General features: G+C 45.3%; 1 protein-coding gene across 2 annotated transcripts in view; it reads left to right on the top strand.

Moving 5' to 3' along the window:
- FIRRM (FIGNL1 interacting regulator of recombination and mitosis) overlaps positions 1–18,950 on the top strand; it is a 1,527,986-nt gene that overhangs the window by 1,397,612 nt on the left and 111,424 nt on the right. For both annotated transcript variants that reach the window (XM_069231089.1, XM_069231088.1), the window contains one exon: positions 9,605–9,685. In XM_069231089.1, coding sequence (XP_069087190.1) covers positions 9,605–9,685 — 81 coding nt within the window. The remainder of the gene's footprint in view (positions 1–9,604; positions 9,686–18,950) is intronic.

Genomic DNA, 18,950 nt, shown 5'->3' with positions numbered 1-18,950 from the left:
GTGTCTAGGAGCAACTGGGAGGAAGTGGCAGATCGGTTTAGTAACTGCATGCAGGATATTAATAAGTGGATGAGACAGAATTGGCTGAAGCTAAATACAAACAAGACTGAAATTGTTTTGTATGGCTGTAGTAAAGAGCTGTGGAGCTCGCGCTGGTGGCCTGGTGAATGTGGAAAGCCACCTGTCCCCTTTGTGGATACCAGAAATTTGGGAGTGATCTTTGATGACTCATTAAGTTTTGAGCCACAGGTTAGTGCTATTGTCAAATCTAGTTACTCGACACAAACTCCTGAGAAAAATTCTACCGTTTCTGAAGCAGGAGGAAAGAGTCATTGTTACTCTAGCGCTGATTATGTCCAGATTGGATCATTGTAACTCTATGTTGTTGGATATTGATGTGGGGTCCTTGAGGAAACTGCAGTTAATTCAGAACAATGAAGCTCGTATGATTTTGGACCTTCCACGTTTAGCCTCGGCTTCTCTTAGCCTGAAATATCTTCATTGGCTTCCGGTTGGCAAGAGGATTATTTTTAAAACTCTTTGCCTAACCTTTAAAGCGCTCCATGGGGGCGGTGCTGAACACCTGGCTGAGAGAGTCAGGTGGTATCGCCCGGGGCGCGTCCTAAGATCGAACAATTCCTACTTGATTCAGGTCTGTCGAACTTGCAGAGTCAGGTGGGGAGACAAAGCCTTTACAGTGGCGGCTGCCAGACATTGGAATGCTCTACCGTTGGGCATTAGGAAAGAACATAATTCCCTGACATTCAGGAAGCGAGTGAAAACGTGGCTGTTTCCACAGTAATTTTGCTTGGCCTTGGCCGTTCCCTCTCTATTTAAGTCCTCGAGCGCTTCGATGCTAATGCCGGAATGCGCTATATAAATATCAATATACATACATACATACATAAAAACACACTGACACACTCGCAAACAGGCCAAAAGTGGGGGTAACCATGCTAGAGAGAGGCTACTTTCCTACACTACCATAAAGATCATCAGCAAAGGTAAGTATTTTTTTTTCCTTGTGGACTGGCCAAAAAGCAGCCCTATCAGACTGCTATGTGGGCGTCAGTACATGTGTTCACTGAGCACTGTTGCCTTCATAGCAAGATCTGTTGTGAGGCACACTTTGACCATTCGGTCCTGCTGTACTTTCTTGTCTGAGCTATTCCAAAAACTTTCCACCAGGTGGGTATTGGGGGCTTACTGCTTTGTTATATATTCACAATGGGAGGAATGTTCAGTTAGAAGTATCCATTGGAAGAATACGTTTCTCACCTTTGGTAACGTTCTTTCTCCTGAGTACTCTATCGAACGGCAGAATCCTCACCAACCCACCCCCTCCCACTATTGTGAACTGGACGATTCCATTTTAGAGATCCGCACACTGTTAACTCGGATCTGTATTGGCTCTGTGTCTGATGGAACGGAAGTGTCAAGAAGACTGTTATGAGTTGAAGGAGTGGCAGCTATATATGGCTCTGGCGTCATTCCTGGCACCGAGGGCAGAGTCTGCGCAGGGCCACACGATGCAGACTATTTGCGGAGAAAAATCCCTGCATCTGTTCTGGCACCTGGGGATATTTGCAAGGTGAGGGATCTGCGATTATTTAGAGTATTCACCATAAAGAAGAACATTATCGCAGGTAAGTAACTTGTTCGTTTTAGATTTTAGTGTGATTTGAATTGTGTGTAACATTGTTTGAATTCTAGTGCCAATAAGAAATGACACTCGGAAGAAATACGGAGAGTAACTCTCGAAATGCAGCTATTTTTAGAACACATTGGAATGTAAAATTAAGTTATTTTGGAAAATTATATGATTTAGATAATTGCTATATTGTGTTCACAAAAAAACATAGGGATTTAAAGAAAACACAGTTGAAAGAGATTCGCTAGCGTAAACAACAGATAATGAATCTGATTAGAAAAAGGGTAGAATTAAAGTACATCTAGTCCAAGTTTAGCGCTAGTTTCAAGTTCCTTCTCAGTACAGCCTGTCGAACGACTACAGCAGTCCACCACGGGCTGAGAGGCAAGTGACTTTAAACCAGAACAGCTATAGGAGACGTTGACCTGTTTTTTTTTCCTCTCTGTTTCTCTCCCTCCATCGTACCTTCCCCCCATTTGGTAACCCAGGACCACCAGTTTTTACAACGTGTGTTAGTGTGAGATCTAGGAAGGAATTGGGAATAAGCAACTAGCGGTTCCAGCTCTCTTCCACAGGTTCAGTCAGGCAGGTTACTGCTTGTCTTAAGTTTGACAGAAAGATCATTGCACACCCTTTCTGTGGGGAGGTCTGTTGTTTACTATATTCAGGAAATTAAAACACTGAGAAATACCAGACAATTCTTTGTGACACACTCAGCTCATAATATGGTGTACTAGTATCAGAGGAGACAATAGCAAAGTGGGTACTTTAAACAAAGCATGCTTCAACTTGTTAGAAAAACTTATGTTTTTTAGGCCTAAGGGCCCATTCTACAATGAATAATGGGCAACACTAGCTTTCTTAATCAGATGTTATCCAGTATTGGATCTTTCATAAATTCACATGCTTGAATCATCCCCGTCGTCGAAGTGGGAGTCCCACGGTACATAAGATAGCAATAATAAAAAAATAAAACTTTTTTGCCGTAGGCTATAATGGAAATAGTAATTGCTCATATAGCCTATCCAGGTCCTTTTGTGAAAAGGACCCAAACCTGCCTGCTGACCAATCAGGCACCAGCACCCTCTAGAACACTCTCCAGAGAAGCTCCTTCCCTCAGATTTTCTACCGCACGTCATGTGAAGGGAGTCTCCCTGAGCTCTGCTCAGTTTTCTACTTCTTCAGAACCTTTTTTCTCTCAAAGAATTTAAAATATGTTGGATTCTTCTAGAAAAGGCCTTTTCCGCCCTTGCAAGACACGTGGAAAGAAAAGGCTTCATGTGGATGATCCACATAAAGACTGCTTGTATTGTCTCTACCCACAACATCAGGTGAAAGACTGCAAGATATGTCCCACTTTCTCCACAAAAACCCTCCGAGACCGTGAGGGTAGACTCCTGACATGGTTACAGGCTAAATCCTGTACTTCAGGTGAGGAGAGTGGGTCAGAGAGGCCACACAAAAGGTCCAAATCTGAGGACCTGGGCCAGACAGAAAAATCTAGAAAGAGGCAGAAATTACATGGAAAGGGCTTACAGACTTCAATCTCCTCTGAGCCATCCTCTCCTCTTCTAAAGGAGGAGTCCTACCGTCTTTCTCCTTCCTCAGAGCCTTCTACCTCTAGAATGGTGACTATTAAAATCAAATCGACGACGACACCACCGTCGACGACCGTGACGATGACGGTACGGACAGCTACCGTCTCCACTACATCGTCGACGAGACCATCGTCAGCGACGACTACTTTGACATCAACGGTAAGGGCTCCTATCCCCTCAATCAAACCTCCGTCTACGAGGACTCCAGAACGGAGTGCGTCATTGACATCATCGACGACGACAACATCGTCGCTTATAACATCGTCGACTATAATATCAACGACAAACGCATCATCGGCTGTCTCACCGTCAACGAGGACACCGTCGAAGAAGCCGCCGTCGACGAGACCACCGTCTACGAGACCATCGTCGATGGAAAAATCTGTACCGTCCACGGCATCTTCAACTCTGACACCATCTACGACTACTCTGGTACCAGTCAGGCAGATAGAAGCTACTCCTACTTCTTCCAGGTCTCCTGATCTCCGAGCCATGGTCAGGATCACATCTCTGCCCAGATCAGACATTTATCCCATAGACACGTCTCCGAGCAAAGTGTCAACTTTAGTACCCAGTCATCTTCTTGACTGGGAGGAATCTGATGAGGGTCCATTCGGAGATGCACACAGCCCATCACAGCTCCACGTCAAATATCAAGAAGATGACGATGATGAGTATGACCAATACCAACCATACTACTCAAATCAGGAACACTATTACCAACCAAGAGAGCCTCAGCCAAGAGACTCTATACAGATGCCTTCCTCCTTAATCCAGGATTTACAATCTATGCTACAGGATTATAGGAGAAGGTTCACAGTGGCAGCAGAAGATCAGCCACCACCGCCAGTCTCTCCTGCTACACCAACCAATGTCCCTCCTCCTCCAGCTACTCCAAGAATGACACCCCACTCTGTGTTAGCTGCACCCCCTAGAGATGAAGGTTCCACTTCAGGGGAAGAAGAGGAAGGAGAGATTTCTACCCCGCAACATCCTACTGAGGAATGGGATGACTACTTGGCCCCCACTCCTTCTCCACCACCCCCTCGCCCTTCTGATTCTCCACCCGAGGATATAGGTGGTTTCCACAATCTTATGGACAGAGCTGCTGCACGCTTCCAACATCTGTCTCCCAGTCTGAATGTTTCCTGCATGATTTTAAGGAGCAGTCAAGGAAGTCTGTACGGTCCTTTCCGATTATCGATTTTATTATGGAGCGAGGGTACAAAGATTATGCGCAACCCGGCAACAGTCCCACCAGTCCCGCAAAAACTGGACAAGAAGTACAAGGCAACCCAAGATTCTCCGGCATGTCTTACTGGCCACCTAAAGCCTGACTCAGTTATTTCACAAGCTGCTCAAAGGCGTTCTAAGAACCCATTGACGCCTATCTCTACTCCTCCAGACAAAGAAGGAAGGAGATTGGATAATATAGGCAAAAGATTCTCATCCATGTCAGCAATCACTGTCAGAGCAGCGAATTCATTGGCAATCCTGAGTCGTTATGACCGGCAAATTTGGTCTGATATGCAACCTTTCTTGGACCTCATCCCTGAAAGCAAGCAAGCAGAGGCACGGAAGATCCTCCAAGAGGGTGGGCGTACGTCGGAAGAAATAATCGACTGCGCTCTTGATATAGCTTCTACTGGTTTTCGTCAGCTAGCTGGTGCCGCTGTCTTACACCGCCAAGGTTGGCTCAAAGCCACATCTTTCAGGCCCGAAGTGCAGTCCTGTATCCTCGGCATGCCTTACGATGGCGAATCTCTTTGGCAAGCACGTAGATGACGTGCTCCAAGCCATCAAGACCGACACAGTGCCAAGTCCCTAGGTACCCTGCAGTACCGGAAACAGCCCTTTCGGAGTGCTAGAGGAAGAGGTTTTACCTAATTTCGAGGTTCCTTTCACAGGCAGTACCAGCAATCCCAATATAGGCCTTCCTACCACCAACAGTACAGGCAACCATCTACGGCTTCCTACGCCAGACAGGGAGGAAAAAGAAGACAGGGTTCACAAAGCAGAGATCAACCCAGAAAGCAATGATCTTCTCCAGGCACCGGCTATGCTTCCCCAATGTTCACACCATCAACAAATAGGAGCAAACATTTCCAACTACATCTAGGAGTGGAAGAAAATAACATCAGACAAATGGGTGCTGGATATAGTGACAAGAGGTCATACCCTGGAATTCATACAAAAACCACTGCATCATCCACCAAGATCAGGCAGACCTCTCCATCTTCGTCTGCTTCAACGGGAGGTATTCATTATGCTTGCCAAGGGAGCTATAGAGACAGTTCCAGTTCAACAACGAGGTCTCACTGTCAGATATCCTGCACCTGCCCAATCCTGGAGATTTTATGACAACTTTGGATCTCCAGGATGCCTATTTCCACATACCAATACATCAGAAACATCGCAAATATCTCCGCTTTACTGTAGCCGGTGCCCATTATCAGTTCAAGGTCCTACCATTCGGGCTGAGATCAGCTCCAAGAATCTTCACGAAATGCCTTGCCCCAGTCGCAGGTTTCCTCCGAAGCAAGGGTTTCCAGGTGGTTCCATACCTGGACGACTGTCTCATAAAAGCTCAGTCAACGCTACTTGCTTAAAATTATTTCACAGTTTGGGGCTAACAGTGAATCTACAGAAGTCGGTCACACTTCCCTCATGCAGAATAGTTTTCCTGGGGGCAGAATTAGACACTATCCAGAACAAGGCATATCTCACAACAGCAAGGCAGCAGAAGCTAACCCATTTGGCTGTCAGAATCTCCACAAAAGAGTTTGTTTCAGTACGACTGTTCAAGTCGCTTCTGGACATGATTTCCTCGGCCATCGTCCTAGTTCGACTAGCAAGGCTCAGAATGAGACCGTTGCAAGAATAACTGCAACTCCAATGGACCCAGTCGCAAGGGTCCTTCGACGACTTAATAACTATCACACCAAAAATTTGGCAGGCGTTGAAGTGGTGGTCTCACACCAACCACCTCTCCCAAGGTCTTACGTTTCTAGCACCAATAACAGACTGTCATCACCACAGACGCCTCCTTGGAAGGCTGGGGAGGCCATTTGCAAGACATGCGCATTCAGGGCAGATGGTCCAATCTCCAGAAGGGAATGCACATAAACCTGCTAGAACTGAAGGCGATCCATCTCACGCTCAAAGCTTTTCTTCCACGCATCACAGGGTCCTCAGTGTTGGTCAGGACGGCCAACACAACAAGTATGTTTTACATCAACAAGCAGGGAGGAGCAAGATCCCTCTCAAGGGAAGCTCAGTCTCTTTGGGACTGGCTCACACTGCACAATGTTCGCCTTAGGGTGGAGCACCTGCCTGGGGTCAACAACGCCCTAGCGGACTCTCTCAGCAGGACGGACGACAACTGCCACGAGTGGGAACTCAACATGAACATACTCAACGGCATCTTCCAACGATGGGGTCAGCCGATCCTAGACTTGTTTCCCACCAACCTGAACGCCAAATGCCATTTCTACGCCAGTCGATACATACTCCCGGGGTCGTGGGGAAATGCCCTTTTGATGAGATGGTCCGGGATCTTTGCCTACGCTTTTCCCCCATCCCTCTGATTCCCAGGCTCCTCAGGAAAATTAAGTCCGAATGCTGCAGGATCATTTTCATAGCCCCCAGATGGCCCAGACAGTACTGGTACACGGAGCTCCTACTCCGGTCCGTGGCCAATCCAGTCTGCCTTCCTTGCAACCACAATCTTCTAACGAAGAATCAGGGTCTCACCCTTCATCCCGACCCAGCTTCGCTGCAATTGAATGCTTGGCTCCAGAGTACAGAGAGTTTCACGATATGAACATCGATCAGGAATGTAGACTAATATTATCTAGGGCACGAGCAGAGAGCACAAATAAGACTTACAAACTCAAGTGGAAGAGATTTTGTGTTTGGTGCTCTCAGAACAACTTCCACCCATTACAAATTAACCCTGAACAAATTCTTTCTTACCTTCTCTCACTCTCCAAGGCTGGTCTTTGCCATTCATCAGTCAAGATTCACCTAGCAGCTATAGCCTCCTATAGGCGATCGGCTGAGATGCCCTCTATCGGCTCATCCAGAATCATTAAGCAGTTTATGAAAGGGCTTTTACGCACTTTCCCTCCGGTGCGGTTACCTCCGCCAGAGTGGCACCTTAATATAGTCCTGTCTCAGCTCATGAAAGCTCCATTCAAACCCATTCACAGGGCGGAACTCAAGTACATCACATGGAAAGTGGCAACCCTGCTCGCTCTCACTTCTACCAGGAGAGTCAGTGATATACAGGCGTTCACTATTAAAGAACCCTTTTTGTTTTTTTCTGATGACTTTGTTATGCTCAGAACCAACCCCAAATACATTCCCAAGGTGCCATCTTCATTCCATCTCAATGAGCCCGTGATACTACGAACCTTTTTTCCAAACCCAACTACAATCGCAGAAAAAACTCTACAGTCTTTGGACATCAAATGATGCCTCAAATTTTATCTTCAGAGTACCAAACAAATCAGAAAATCAGGTCAACTCTTGGTATCTTATTCTCTTGGACGACAGGGAGCAGGACTCACCAAGGCCACTATAGCCCAGTGGATTTCCTCGACAATCCAATTCTGTCACACCAAGGCAGGAAGTCCGTTGACTAGGCGCCCGAGAGCCCACTCCACGAGAGCAGTCTCCACATCGGCTGCTTTGTTTCAGGGTATTGCCCTGGATAAGATATGTCAAGCTGCGACATGGAAAACTACGCACTCCTTTACGCAGCACTATTGTTTGGAGTCATCACAGAGAACCGACTCTCTAGTAGGACAAGCTGTTCTACGCCATCTCTTTCATTAAGGTGAGACCTTTCCTTGGTTATATAGAAATGGTTTGATATGCAAATAACCGTGATTTCCATCGTATATTCTTTGATATGCTTCTATATAAGTATATGTATGTATGTATATCTTTATATGAATATATATGTGTATTTATAACACAAATGTTCAGTATATGTGTAGATGTACTTAGAAGTATCTATATTTCTCTGAAGTTCATAATGCATGATTTATGAGCTAACTATTTATATTGGGTATAAAGGATTTTCATGCTCGCACCCTCCATCCACTGCGGGTATAATGTTTATCAACAGTACTGCTGACTATTCAGATTCAAGCATGTGAATTTATGAAAGATCTAATACTGGATAAGAAAACAAGTTACTTACCTGTAACTACAGTTATCCAGTATTGGTATCTTTCATAAATTCACATGCAACCCACCACCCTCCCCTTTGACGCTCGCATTTCCTCTCAGGTTATAATCTTTCACTCTCGTGCTGGAAAATCTGAGGGAAGGAGCTTCTCTGGAGAGCGTTCTAGAGGGTGCTGGTGCCTGATTGGTCAGCAGGCAGGTGTGGGTCCTTTCACAAAAGGACATTGATAGGCTATATAAGCAATTACTGTTTCCATTGTAGCCTATGGCAAAAAAGGTTTATTTGTTAATTATTGGTATTTTATGTACCATGGGACTCCCACTTCGACGACGGGGATGATTCAAGCATGTGAATTTATGAAAGATACCAATACTGGATAACTTTAGTTACAAATAAGTAACTTGTTTTCTTTCTATTAACGACACCGGTTTTGGAACAATTTAGAACTCAGTGCACACATGCACTAAAAATGATTGTGTGGATGGGCAAACGAAGGAGGCGTCACAAGAGGGCCAGATGGTTTCAAGGTATTGTTTGCAAACTCACGTCTTTCATTGCCAACCTCTTCAGCTGATTAAAACTGCTACGAAGATGACGTTCAGCATGTAAATGTAGAAGATACCCTCCCTGCAGAAGAAACAAGTTACCTGTAACAATGGGTTTCCTGCTTTTAGCGCTTATGGATTCACCAGTGAACCACCTGCCTCACCGGTTAAAACAGTGAGTTTTCACAGGAAATCGTTTCAGAATATGAGAAAAAAATCTAATGAGGACGATGTTATAGAGCATTGTGCGCTTATGCTCAGTGTCGTAAGTGGTCGATGCAACTCTTTCTCTGTTTGATGCCAACAGAGGAGAAAAAAAGAGTGTAGGTAATCTTCCGGAGGAAGCCACTAGATGGCAGAATAATGCACAGTAAGTGAATCTAGAAAAGCCCAAGTTGCAAAACAGGTGTTACATTAAAGTGCTTTGTTTCTTTCTGGGAGTAGCTCTTCCTTCCTTTTGCTTTCGGTTGATGCCTTAATCGACTGAGATCAATTTCTAAAATTAGGTCTGCTGGTTGAAAATGATAAGTATTTTTAAGAACTATCAGATTGTTTGCTAGTAGTGAAACACAGTGTTCCAATATTTCTTACTTTTCTATAATCGTTTTGATAGGAGACAAGACATGAAGATGTTGTTCCTCAGAGTCTTTGTTCAGAAGAAGTCAAGGGCAAGGTTGTAAACTTCCTGAATAAGGTGATGTATATTTACAAAGTATACAGAAACAAATTTGAAACCATGGACATTGCATTTTCTAAGTAGAAAGGCATCAAGCGCTTCGGTGCATTAGTCACATCTGAAACTTATTATCCCAGTTGTTTAATTCGTAGTGTGGGTTTCCTTTTACCTACTCTACAATCCTTTCTTGGCATTAAGGTTTAAACTGCATGGTATATTCGAGTAGGTGAACAAGGAGTACTCCTCCTGTTCCTGAGCTATAAACGTTGTGGAGGGAAGTACTGAAAATGTGTAAATGTTTTTTTCTGAAATGTGTTGTCATACGTTGAATAATGGGATACCTTTTGCCATCATGCAAAAAGTGACAGTTGTCCTGCCCCGGAAGTGACTTCACTTCCATTACCAGGAGTTCCGGGCCCTCAGGGGCCGTACCCGGAACTGACATCCCACCTGTGGGAGCACATGACTGTTTTGGGTCACGTGTGTTGTGATATCACCCTAGTCACGTGTTTATGGCCCATACACATGTTTAGGGCTATGCGACAAACCCCAGAAAACCAGAGCCCCTAGAGGTCATGGGACCATGTAGTGCTGTGGAAGAGGACGCCTCCTTTTTTTGATGCGTAGAATACATATAAGGAGTCTCCTAAGCAGCCTATGCCAAACCCTGTAACCCCCCTCCAGGAAGAGATTGTTTGGTCGCTATGAACAGATATAACCACCTCACCAAAAAGATGTCCTCCAATGCTGTTTTGAACACTATAGATAGATATTATTGTAGCCTGACACCAGAGGTGGAGCAACCCGCACAGCAAAGCAGTCTTAAAGAGGGTGGTTGGGATGTCACTGGTTTGACAAGGAGCTCTGCCCCCGGTTTGAATCGTTCAGCCTCAAGGATTTGCTGCGATTGATGTCCCCTATTAAGGGCTCCAGCAGCAGTGAAGCCTTAAGTACTGAAACAAGGGCTGAAAGCAGTGTAATTGAAATAGAGGATGGGGAAGAATCTATAACAGCTCCTAACTCACTCATCTATGAAGATATGGGTTTTCTTGTGGAACCGGCTTCAAAGGCTGTCGTCGTACATCTGGCTCCAGAGGCTGTCGTCCTACATCAGCCTCGCCCAAACTCTGACGCCGGTTATGCCTCGATGGACCTCAGCTACTCAAGATTTCCGAGTCAGTTGAAAATGACACAGTTAGTAAAGATCATTATAGAAACTGACTTACACTGTATGTATGGCTATATTTATAAAAAATTAAACGAATAGTTTTTCTATCTTTCTTTTTTGAACCGTAGAGAGCATCAGCTAAAAGCCTTTTGGTAGAGTGGATGCAGCCAGCAGTTAATGCCGTACATTTTTACTACTGATGCTGTTCAAAATAGACTGAAAGTTTCACAATCCAAAACAAGGAGCCTTGTGAGAAATGTGGTTGTATACAATATTACAGATTTTGAAACGGAAGCCCCAGGTATACCCTACAATTACCTATGGCCTGTTAAAGGTTTTGCTGCGATTGTTGTGAACGCTTGTCTCAAATGTCACTTTTACATTTTCCTTTACTGCCATAAAATTAATGATCCACAGCAGGAGGCTCAAAAGTGTCTATACGCCTCCTACATGTGTATGTAGCTTGCTACACGGGTATAAAATGTAGATTGTCATATGGTTTGTCAGAGGTAAAGAAAAAGGTCCACCCCAATATGATTATGTACTTGTCAACCACACTCTAAAAGAGATCCGATGTGTTTGCAAGCGGAGCTCGATCGTATGCAAGGCTTGTGTATGGATTTTGTTAGGATGGCAGAAAGGGCTGTAGAAAGGCATATGTGTGATATTTATTTTAAAAATAGCCAATAAGTCAGCTCTTTAGCCCCCCGAAAACTGTTATAAAAAAGATGAGTCCCAAGGGTAGCGTGTCATTAATATATTCATTAACATTATATCCTTACTTACTTTTAGGATAAGCATCAGAATATCAGTGCATGTGCTGATTCTGAGTTATGTCCAGGATACATATGTATTGCCAGATTGATGTAGGTGTTGCTTAAAGAAAGAATAGCTGAAATGCAACCTGCAACTCTCCGCTAGCTGAAGCTTAGTGTATCAACGAGTGGCTGCCTACAATGGACACATACTGACCTTGTCAAAACAACAAGTGCGGGAGTTAACACTATCACCGATGATGAGCTTATATATCACCTTGGAATGTTTGACAAAAGATGATTACAGAAATAAAGGTTTTGTATTGTAGAACAGAGAATTGTACGATCTTTTGAATGCAGTCCGTATCCTGAGTGTACAAAGTTAGAGGAGTGGCATACGTGAAGTCCTATCTGGAGCTGTAGACTTTATAGCTGTAAAAATTTCTAGACTTGTGACGCAGCAACAAATTATCTGCAGCCCCCTAGTAATACATGCAGAGTGTGTCATATTATGTATATGTAGTGAAAGGCTGCCAGCTTGCCATCAACATCGACAAACTATGTACTATGAAACTGTAAAGTTTGCCCTGTTTATGTGTTGCTAACATTCCTTATTTTTAACAAAATGACCTTACAAAAAACCGTTGTCTTTAATTTCATGGGATGCCGAGGCTGACAAACACATCTGTTGGCAGTTTAATGAAGATTTTTTATGATACAAGAGGGGTCAGAAGCGCCGAAACACTGTTTAAAAGGGCTCTAGTTGAAAATGAGCTTTTAAAAAAAAGCCCAGGTGAAGAAATGGTTATCTTGGGAATTTACTCAAAAAGCCAGTCAGGAAGCGTTTTAAGAGGAGACCGACCAGCGCAGGTAAATTGTAAATGGCAGGCGGATATAATCAGTCTTTAAGATCTAGCCAAGTATAATAACGGAGCTCCAAATGTATTAACAGCTATAGATGTATTGTCCAAGTACGCCTTTGCAGAAGCGCTAAGAGCTAAAACTGGGACGAGCAGCACCATGGCTTCTAAAGCCATCTTCAGGAAAGGGCGAACCCCTCAAAAACTGCAAACAGATGCTGGGTGTTTCAGAAATTATTAAAACAGCACGCAGTTCAGCATTTTTCATGCACATGGAGGTAAAAGCGGCTGTAATAGAGCGTTTTAACAGAACGCTAAAATCTGATATGTGGAGATAATTCACAGCTTACAACACATACCATCATGTGGACGTTATGCTGGCATTTATAATGTTTATAACACCAGTTCTCTCGTTAGGGATTTCCATGTATAGTCATAAGCACTGAATAGTTCTGCGCGCCTGCGGGGACCCCGGAGCACTGATCTGAAATGTATTTTTAAGTGCAGATACCAGCCCTTTTTAAAAAAGGCCTGTAAAAAACCACTTAAGAATAACAGTGTGTAGCCTATGAGAAGAGCTACACAGACCAAATTGTTGGAAAAAAACGATAGCTGTAGTGTAAATACATTTTCAAAATTACATTTATTCCAGAAATGTAATAAAAAATACATTCTCAAACTTTATTTACACTTCCAAAAGAGAGTAAAACAATGCAGGGCAGTGTAGCCCATAGGCTGCCATTATACAGGATGTAAATAGAGCTGTGCCTTTAAGAAAAACAAAGTCTTCCTGTATCCCATCATGCACAGCAAAAGGCAGTTGCCTCAGTTCTTTTTTCCGGCTCCTTCTGACAGGACCCTGAAGCATTGAGCTCTACCTCACAAAGCTTTCTTGGCAGAAAATTCAATTAAAATCTTTTGAATTTCAATTTCACTCGACATCTTTTATCTTGCGTGAACATTTGCTAGCATTTCCTGTCAAGTTCTGACAGAAATTTAAGGTTTTTCTATTTTAGAATGCCTTCACTTTTTGATAAATGTCCTTCTTGTGGCAGAAAAAAGGCTAAAACAGACCCACACCAGGTCTGTATAATTTGCCTACCATCCAGTCACAAACCTGACTCCTGTGACATCTGTAGAACTTTCTCCAGAAGAACTGTTCACGATAGGGAGAAAATTCGACTTCAGGCCAGAGAGGACAGGAGCAGAAGTGGTCAATCTGCCACAGAGCGAGGAAAAGGTCAGTCTTCTACCAGGGCTCCCCCTGTTTCCTCGGAAACATCTGCCAGACCTGCTCATAAACAACATAGTTCTCTCGACGTCGAGACCGGGAACGGCGCCAACATGTTCGCCGTCGAGGACCGGCTCACCGCCGAGAAAGAGGCATTGCTCGACGTCGACAGCCGTTTCGCCAGCGATACGGCGTGGACGCTCGCCGTCAAGAAGGTCTTGGTCCGGGTCGACGCGACGATGACGATCGACGTCTAGAGAAAGTGCTCGCCGGCGAAGACGGTCGCTGTCATCCCACCGACGTCGAGGAAGGTCACCGTCGAGAGGAAGGTCACCGTCGAGAGGATCTCAGCGACAAGGCGAATCAACGTCGAGAGGCACCCGCCGTCACCGTACTCCAACGTCGAGGAGTGTGTCGACGTCGAGGAGACAGTCAAAGAGGTCTAGAAGGGTTTATACCACTTCGGAATCCTCGGCCTCGCTCATTCTTCTTCCAACTTCTCCTCAGCCGTCTCCTCAGCAGTCACCTTTGCTGCAGACACCTGTGGTACCTACAGCTCCTCCTCCGGCTCCTCCCTCAGAGTCCGTTCCGGTGACTCCAGCGGAATACACAAGACATTCCCGGCTTTCCTCGAGACGCTCTTCTTCCTCTCGACACCATCGACATGAATCAGTTCAAAGATCTTCACATTCACGTCATAGACATTCTTCTTCTTCCACACGGGATTACTCTCCAACTCTGTCGGACTCACCATCTCCGAGAGTGTCACCCATAGATGACGTGAACACCTTCCAAGAGGTCCTAGTACGTGGGGCTACCAAACTAAACTTCCCGCTGGCGGTACACACTCCAACGACCTCAGTGATTTTCTAGACTTTACACCAGAGAACATCCTCAAGACCTTTACTTCCACTGGTCCCGGGTCTTCTTGAACCGGCAATGGATATTTTTCTGACACCGCCACAACAAAGACTGCTCCTTCCAGGCTTATAAAAAAGTATCGCCCACCGGAGCAAGACCCTCTATTCCTAAGGTCAGACCCAGTGCCGGACTCAGTGGTTATAGTAGCGGCAAAGAAGTTACAATCTACATCTCCGTCTTCCTCCTCGCCTCCGGATAAGGAGAGCAGAAAGATTGATGCCGCAGGCCGCAAAGTATGCTCTACCGCAGCCATTACAATGAAAGCAGCCAGTGCTACTGCTTTATTAGGTAGATATGATCGTGCTCTTTGGGACTCTATGCTACGGTTTGCGGAGCATCTACCCAAAAGACAAAAGAGAAGATTTCTTGGAGATCGTGGGTGAAGGTGCCATGGTCTCCAACCAGGTGATAAGTGCTGCTGCTGACTCTTCGGTGCTTTCGGCACATAACTACGCTCATGGAGTAGCCTTAAGACGACACGCTTGGTTGCGCTTGACATCTCTCAAACCAGAGGCACAGCAGAGAATTCAAAATTTACCATTCTCAGGCTCCACCTTGTTTGGCTCTCATGCAGATGACGAGATGTCGAGAATGAAATCTGAGCTAGACACTTTAAAAGCGGTAGGCATCGAACGTCCCTGGGAACAGCGAAAAGTATTCCGTCTCTACCAACGAAGGCTGTTCACTCACAGGTATCAGACGCCACAGTGGATGGCTTCACGACCCCAGCAGCAACAGCAGCATCAAAGAACCTTCTCGACACAGCGAAAGTCGACAAGGGGTCGTTTCACACCGCAAACCCAGACAACTCGCCAGGCTCCCGCGTCTAAGCCCTGAATCTTCGCTTCCCCCTCCTCCGTTACCCACTCCGGTAGGGGGAAGTATCTCAAATCATCTGGACGAGTGGCTATGCATCACATCAGACGCCTGGGTATTGAATATTGTGCGGAATGGTTACGCTCTCAGATTCATCAGTCCTCCTCCATCTGTTCCACCCAAACCAGTCAGCCACCACCTCGAAGCTCTTCAATTAGAAGTAGCAACCCTATTACAAAAAAGAGCAATAGAGCCCGTCCCGATTAACCAACGCGGAAAGGGGATTTACTTGAGGTATTTTCTGGTTCCAAAGAAGGACAAAGAAGTGTTTCGTCCCATTCTAGACCTAAGGATGGCAAACAAGTGGATTCGCAGAGAAAAATTCAGGATGCTATCCTTGCACCAAATTTACCCTCAACTTCGTCAGGGCGACTGGCTCTGCGCGATAGACCTTCGCGGCGCTTATTTTCACATTCCGGTGAGCAAGAAACATCGAAAATTTCTAAGGTTCATCGTCGGCAAAAGTCATTACCAATTTGCGGTTCTACCCTTCGGCCTCAAATCAGCACTGAGAACCTTTTCCAAATGCATGGCGGTGGTGGCCGCCCATTTGAGGAAGCATTGAATATTCGTCTACCCCCATCTAGACGATTGGCTCATAAAGGCCTCCACCTATCTAGAGGCTCAACAACATTTTAACTGGTCTCAGCAGCTTCTCCAGAGCCTGGGTCTTCAAGTCAATCTTCTCAAATCCACAGCAACACCTGTTCAGAGGCTGCATTACTTAGGGGCCATTATAGATACCAATCAAGGAAAGGTGTTTCCTTCGGAGGAACAACGGTTATCGATTCTCCAAAAATGCCAGCAGCTCGAGAGAACACCACAGACCACTGCAAGGGCAATATCCTCTCTACTGGGCTCGATGGTGTCTTGCATCCACCTCGTTCCCAATGCTCGCCTCCATATGAGACCCTTACAGGAGTGCCTGGAGGATCAATGGTGCCAACTGATGGACGATTGGGAGAGCAGAGTCCTTCTTTCTCCCCACGCCTTGCAATCCCTCAAGTGGTGGTGTTCACCCAACAATCTCTTGGTGGGGATTCCTTTCCAACAACAGCCTCCAGCTCAAACGATCGTAACAGATGCATCGCTGCTCGGATGGGGAGCGCATATGGGTCACCTTCGAGTCCAAGGCAAGGGGTCACAGAGAGAGAGCCTGTATCATATTAACCTCTTGGAACTTTGCGCAGTCCATCTTGCGCTCAAGGCCTTCCTACCGTCTCTGAAGACGGAAACTCTCCTCCTCCAGACGGACAACGTAGCCACCATGTATTACGTAAACAAACAAGGAAGCACCAGGTCCAGGATATTACCGAGAGAGGCTCAAACAATCTGGCATTGGCTTCTAGCCAGGAACATGTCGTTAGTGGCAACTCACCTTCCGGGCATACAAAATGTTCAGGCGGATGCCCTCAGCTGCGTAATGGACGAGAACCACGAATGGGTATTACACGACGACGACGTCCGTTCCATTTTTGCAATATGGGGTACCCCCTCTATAGATCTATTCGCAACCCCAGAAAACAAAAAATGACAAAACTTTGCCTCCAGATATTACCATCCAGGGACGCTGGGGAATGCCCTGTGGATAAGCTGGTCAGGAGCATTTCTTTACGCCTTCCCACCGCTTCCCCTGATACCGGCAGTCCTCCAGAAACTCTCCAATGCTCAAACCAAGATGATTCAAATTGCCCCAGAATGGCCACGCCAATGGTGGTTTCCAGACCCCTTCACCGGTCACTCAAACCACACATCAGGCTGCCTCATCGCCCGGACCTTCTCACGAAGTTCCGAGGGCAGATATCTCATCCCAACCTCTCATTGTTGAGTTTGGCAGCATGGCTCCTGAGTTAGTGCAATATGGACACTTGAACCTACCTCAGGACTGCATGGAAATCCTAAGGGAAGCAAAGCGCCCTTCCACAAGGTCAGCTTATGCATGCAAGTGGAAAAGATTCTGTGTGTGGTGCTTGGACAACAACATTGACCCAATATCCTGCGGAGAGGAAACTATCCTGCCATACTTGTTAAGTTTGGCAAAATCTGGATTACAATTGTCATCAATAAAAGTACACCTAGCGGCTCTAACGGCATAAAGAAAGAACCCCTCTCAACCCTCCTTCTTTAGGATTCCAATTATCAAGGACTTCCTGGAGGGCTTGAAAAAGGTCTTCCCTCCCATTAGGAGACCATCTCCTCCATGGGAACTGAATATTGTCCTCTCGCGTCTGATGCTGCCTCCGTTTGAGCCAATACATAAAGCATCACTCCAGCATCTTACGTGGAAGACTGCTTTTCTGGTTGCAGTCACATCAGCGCGTAGGGTCAGTGAGATCCAGGCCCTTTGCGCTCAATAACCCTACACGGTTTTTCATTCTGCGAAAGTAGTGATGAGGACGCATCCAAATTTTTTGCCAAAAGTCGTTTCAGACTTTCATGTGAATCAAACCATTTCATTGCCAACTTTCTTTCCAAATCCAACTACCCCTGCCGAGAGAACCCTGCATTCTCTGGACGTAAAGAGGGTTTTGAAGTTTTACTTGGACAGGACAAAATGCTTGCGTAAATCACAGCAGCTCTTTGTTAACTATGGCCCAGTTAGAACAGGGTTGGGCACGTCTAAACAATCTTTATCCAGATGGATTGTTTCATATATAGTGTTGTGTCATCAGTTAGCGAATAAATCTCTTGATGGCAGGCCAAAAGCCCATTCTACTAAAGGGAAGGCAGCTACTGCGGCCTTAATGAGAAATATCCCTTTGGCAGAGATATGCAAGGCGGCCACTTGGAAATTGGTCCATACCTTTACACAGCATTACTGCCTTGATACAGATGCTAGGGCAGATGCGCAGGTTGGACAGGCCTCGCTCAAGAATCTATATGCATGATTCTTGTTTTCAGTATTATTCTGTCTACTCCACCGCGGTTATGGGGATGGGCTTGCTAGTCTATTCAGTGCTTATGACTATACATGGAAATCCCCTACGAGAGAAGGAATGGTTTCTTACCTGTAACTCCAGTTCTCTCGTAGGGGTATTTCCATGATAGTCATAAGCAACCCTCCCTCCTCCCCGGTGGAGCTGACATAGGAAAAGTTGCATAGTAATATCGATGTTGGTATTACAACAAATGGTTTTGTTACTTCTTGTCAGGTTATAAGCCTCCAAAAAAGAACTGAGGCAACTGCCTTTTGCTGTGCATGATGGGATACAGGAAGACTTTGTTTTTCTTAAAGGCACAGCTCTATTTACATCCTGTATAATGGCAGCCTATGGGCTAAACTGCCCTGCATTGTTTTACTCTCTTTTGGAAGTGTAAATAAAGTTTGAGAATGTATTTTTTATTACATTTCTGGAATAAATTTAATTTTGAAAATGTATTTACACTACAGCTATCGATTTTTTCCAACAATTTGGTCTGTGTAGCTCTTCTCATAGGCTGCACACTGTTATTCTTAAGTGGTTTTTTACAG

This window comes from Pleurodeles waltl, chromosome 4_2, assembly GCF_031143425.1.
Source record: "Pleurodeles waltl isolate 20211129_DDA chromosome 4_2, aPleWal1.hap1.20221129, whole genome shotgun sequence".
In the NCBI taxonomy this organism is placed as follows: Eukaryota; Metazoa; Chordata; class Amphibia; order Caudata; family Salamandridae; genus Pleurodeles; species Pleurodeles waltl.
This window is presented reverse-complemented; position numbering and strand designations above follow the sequence as displayed.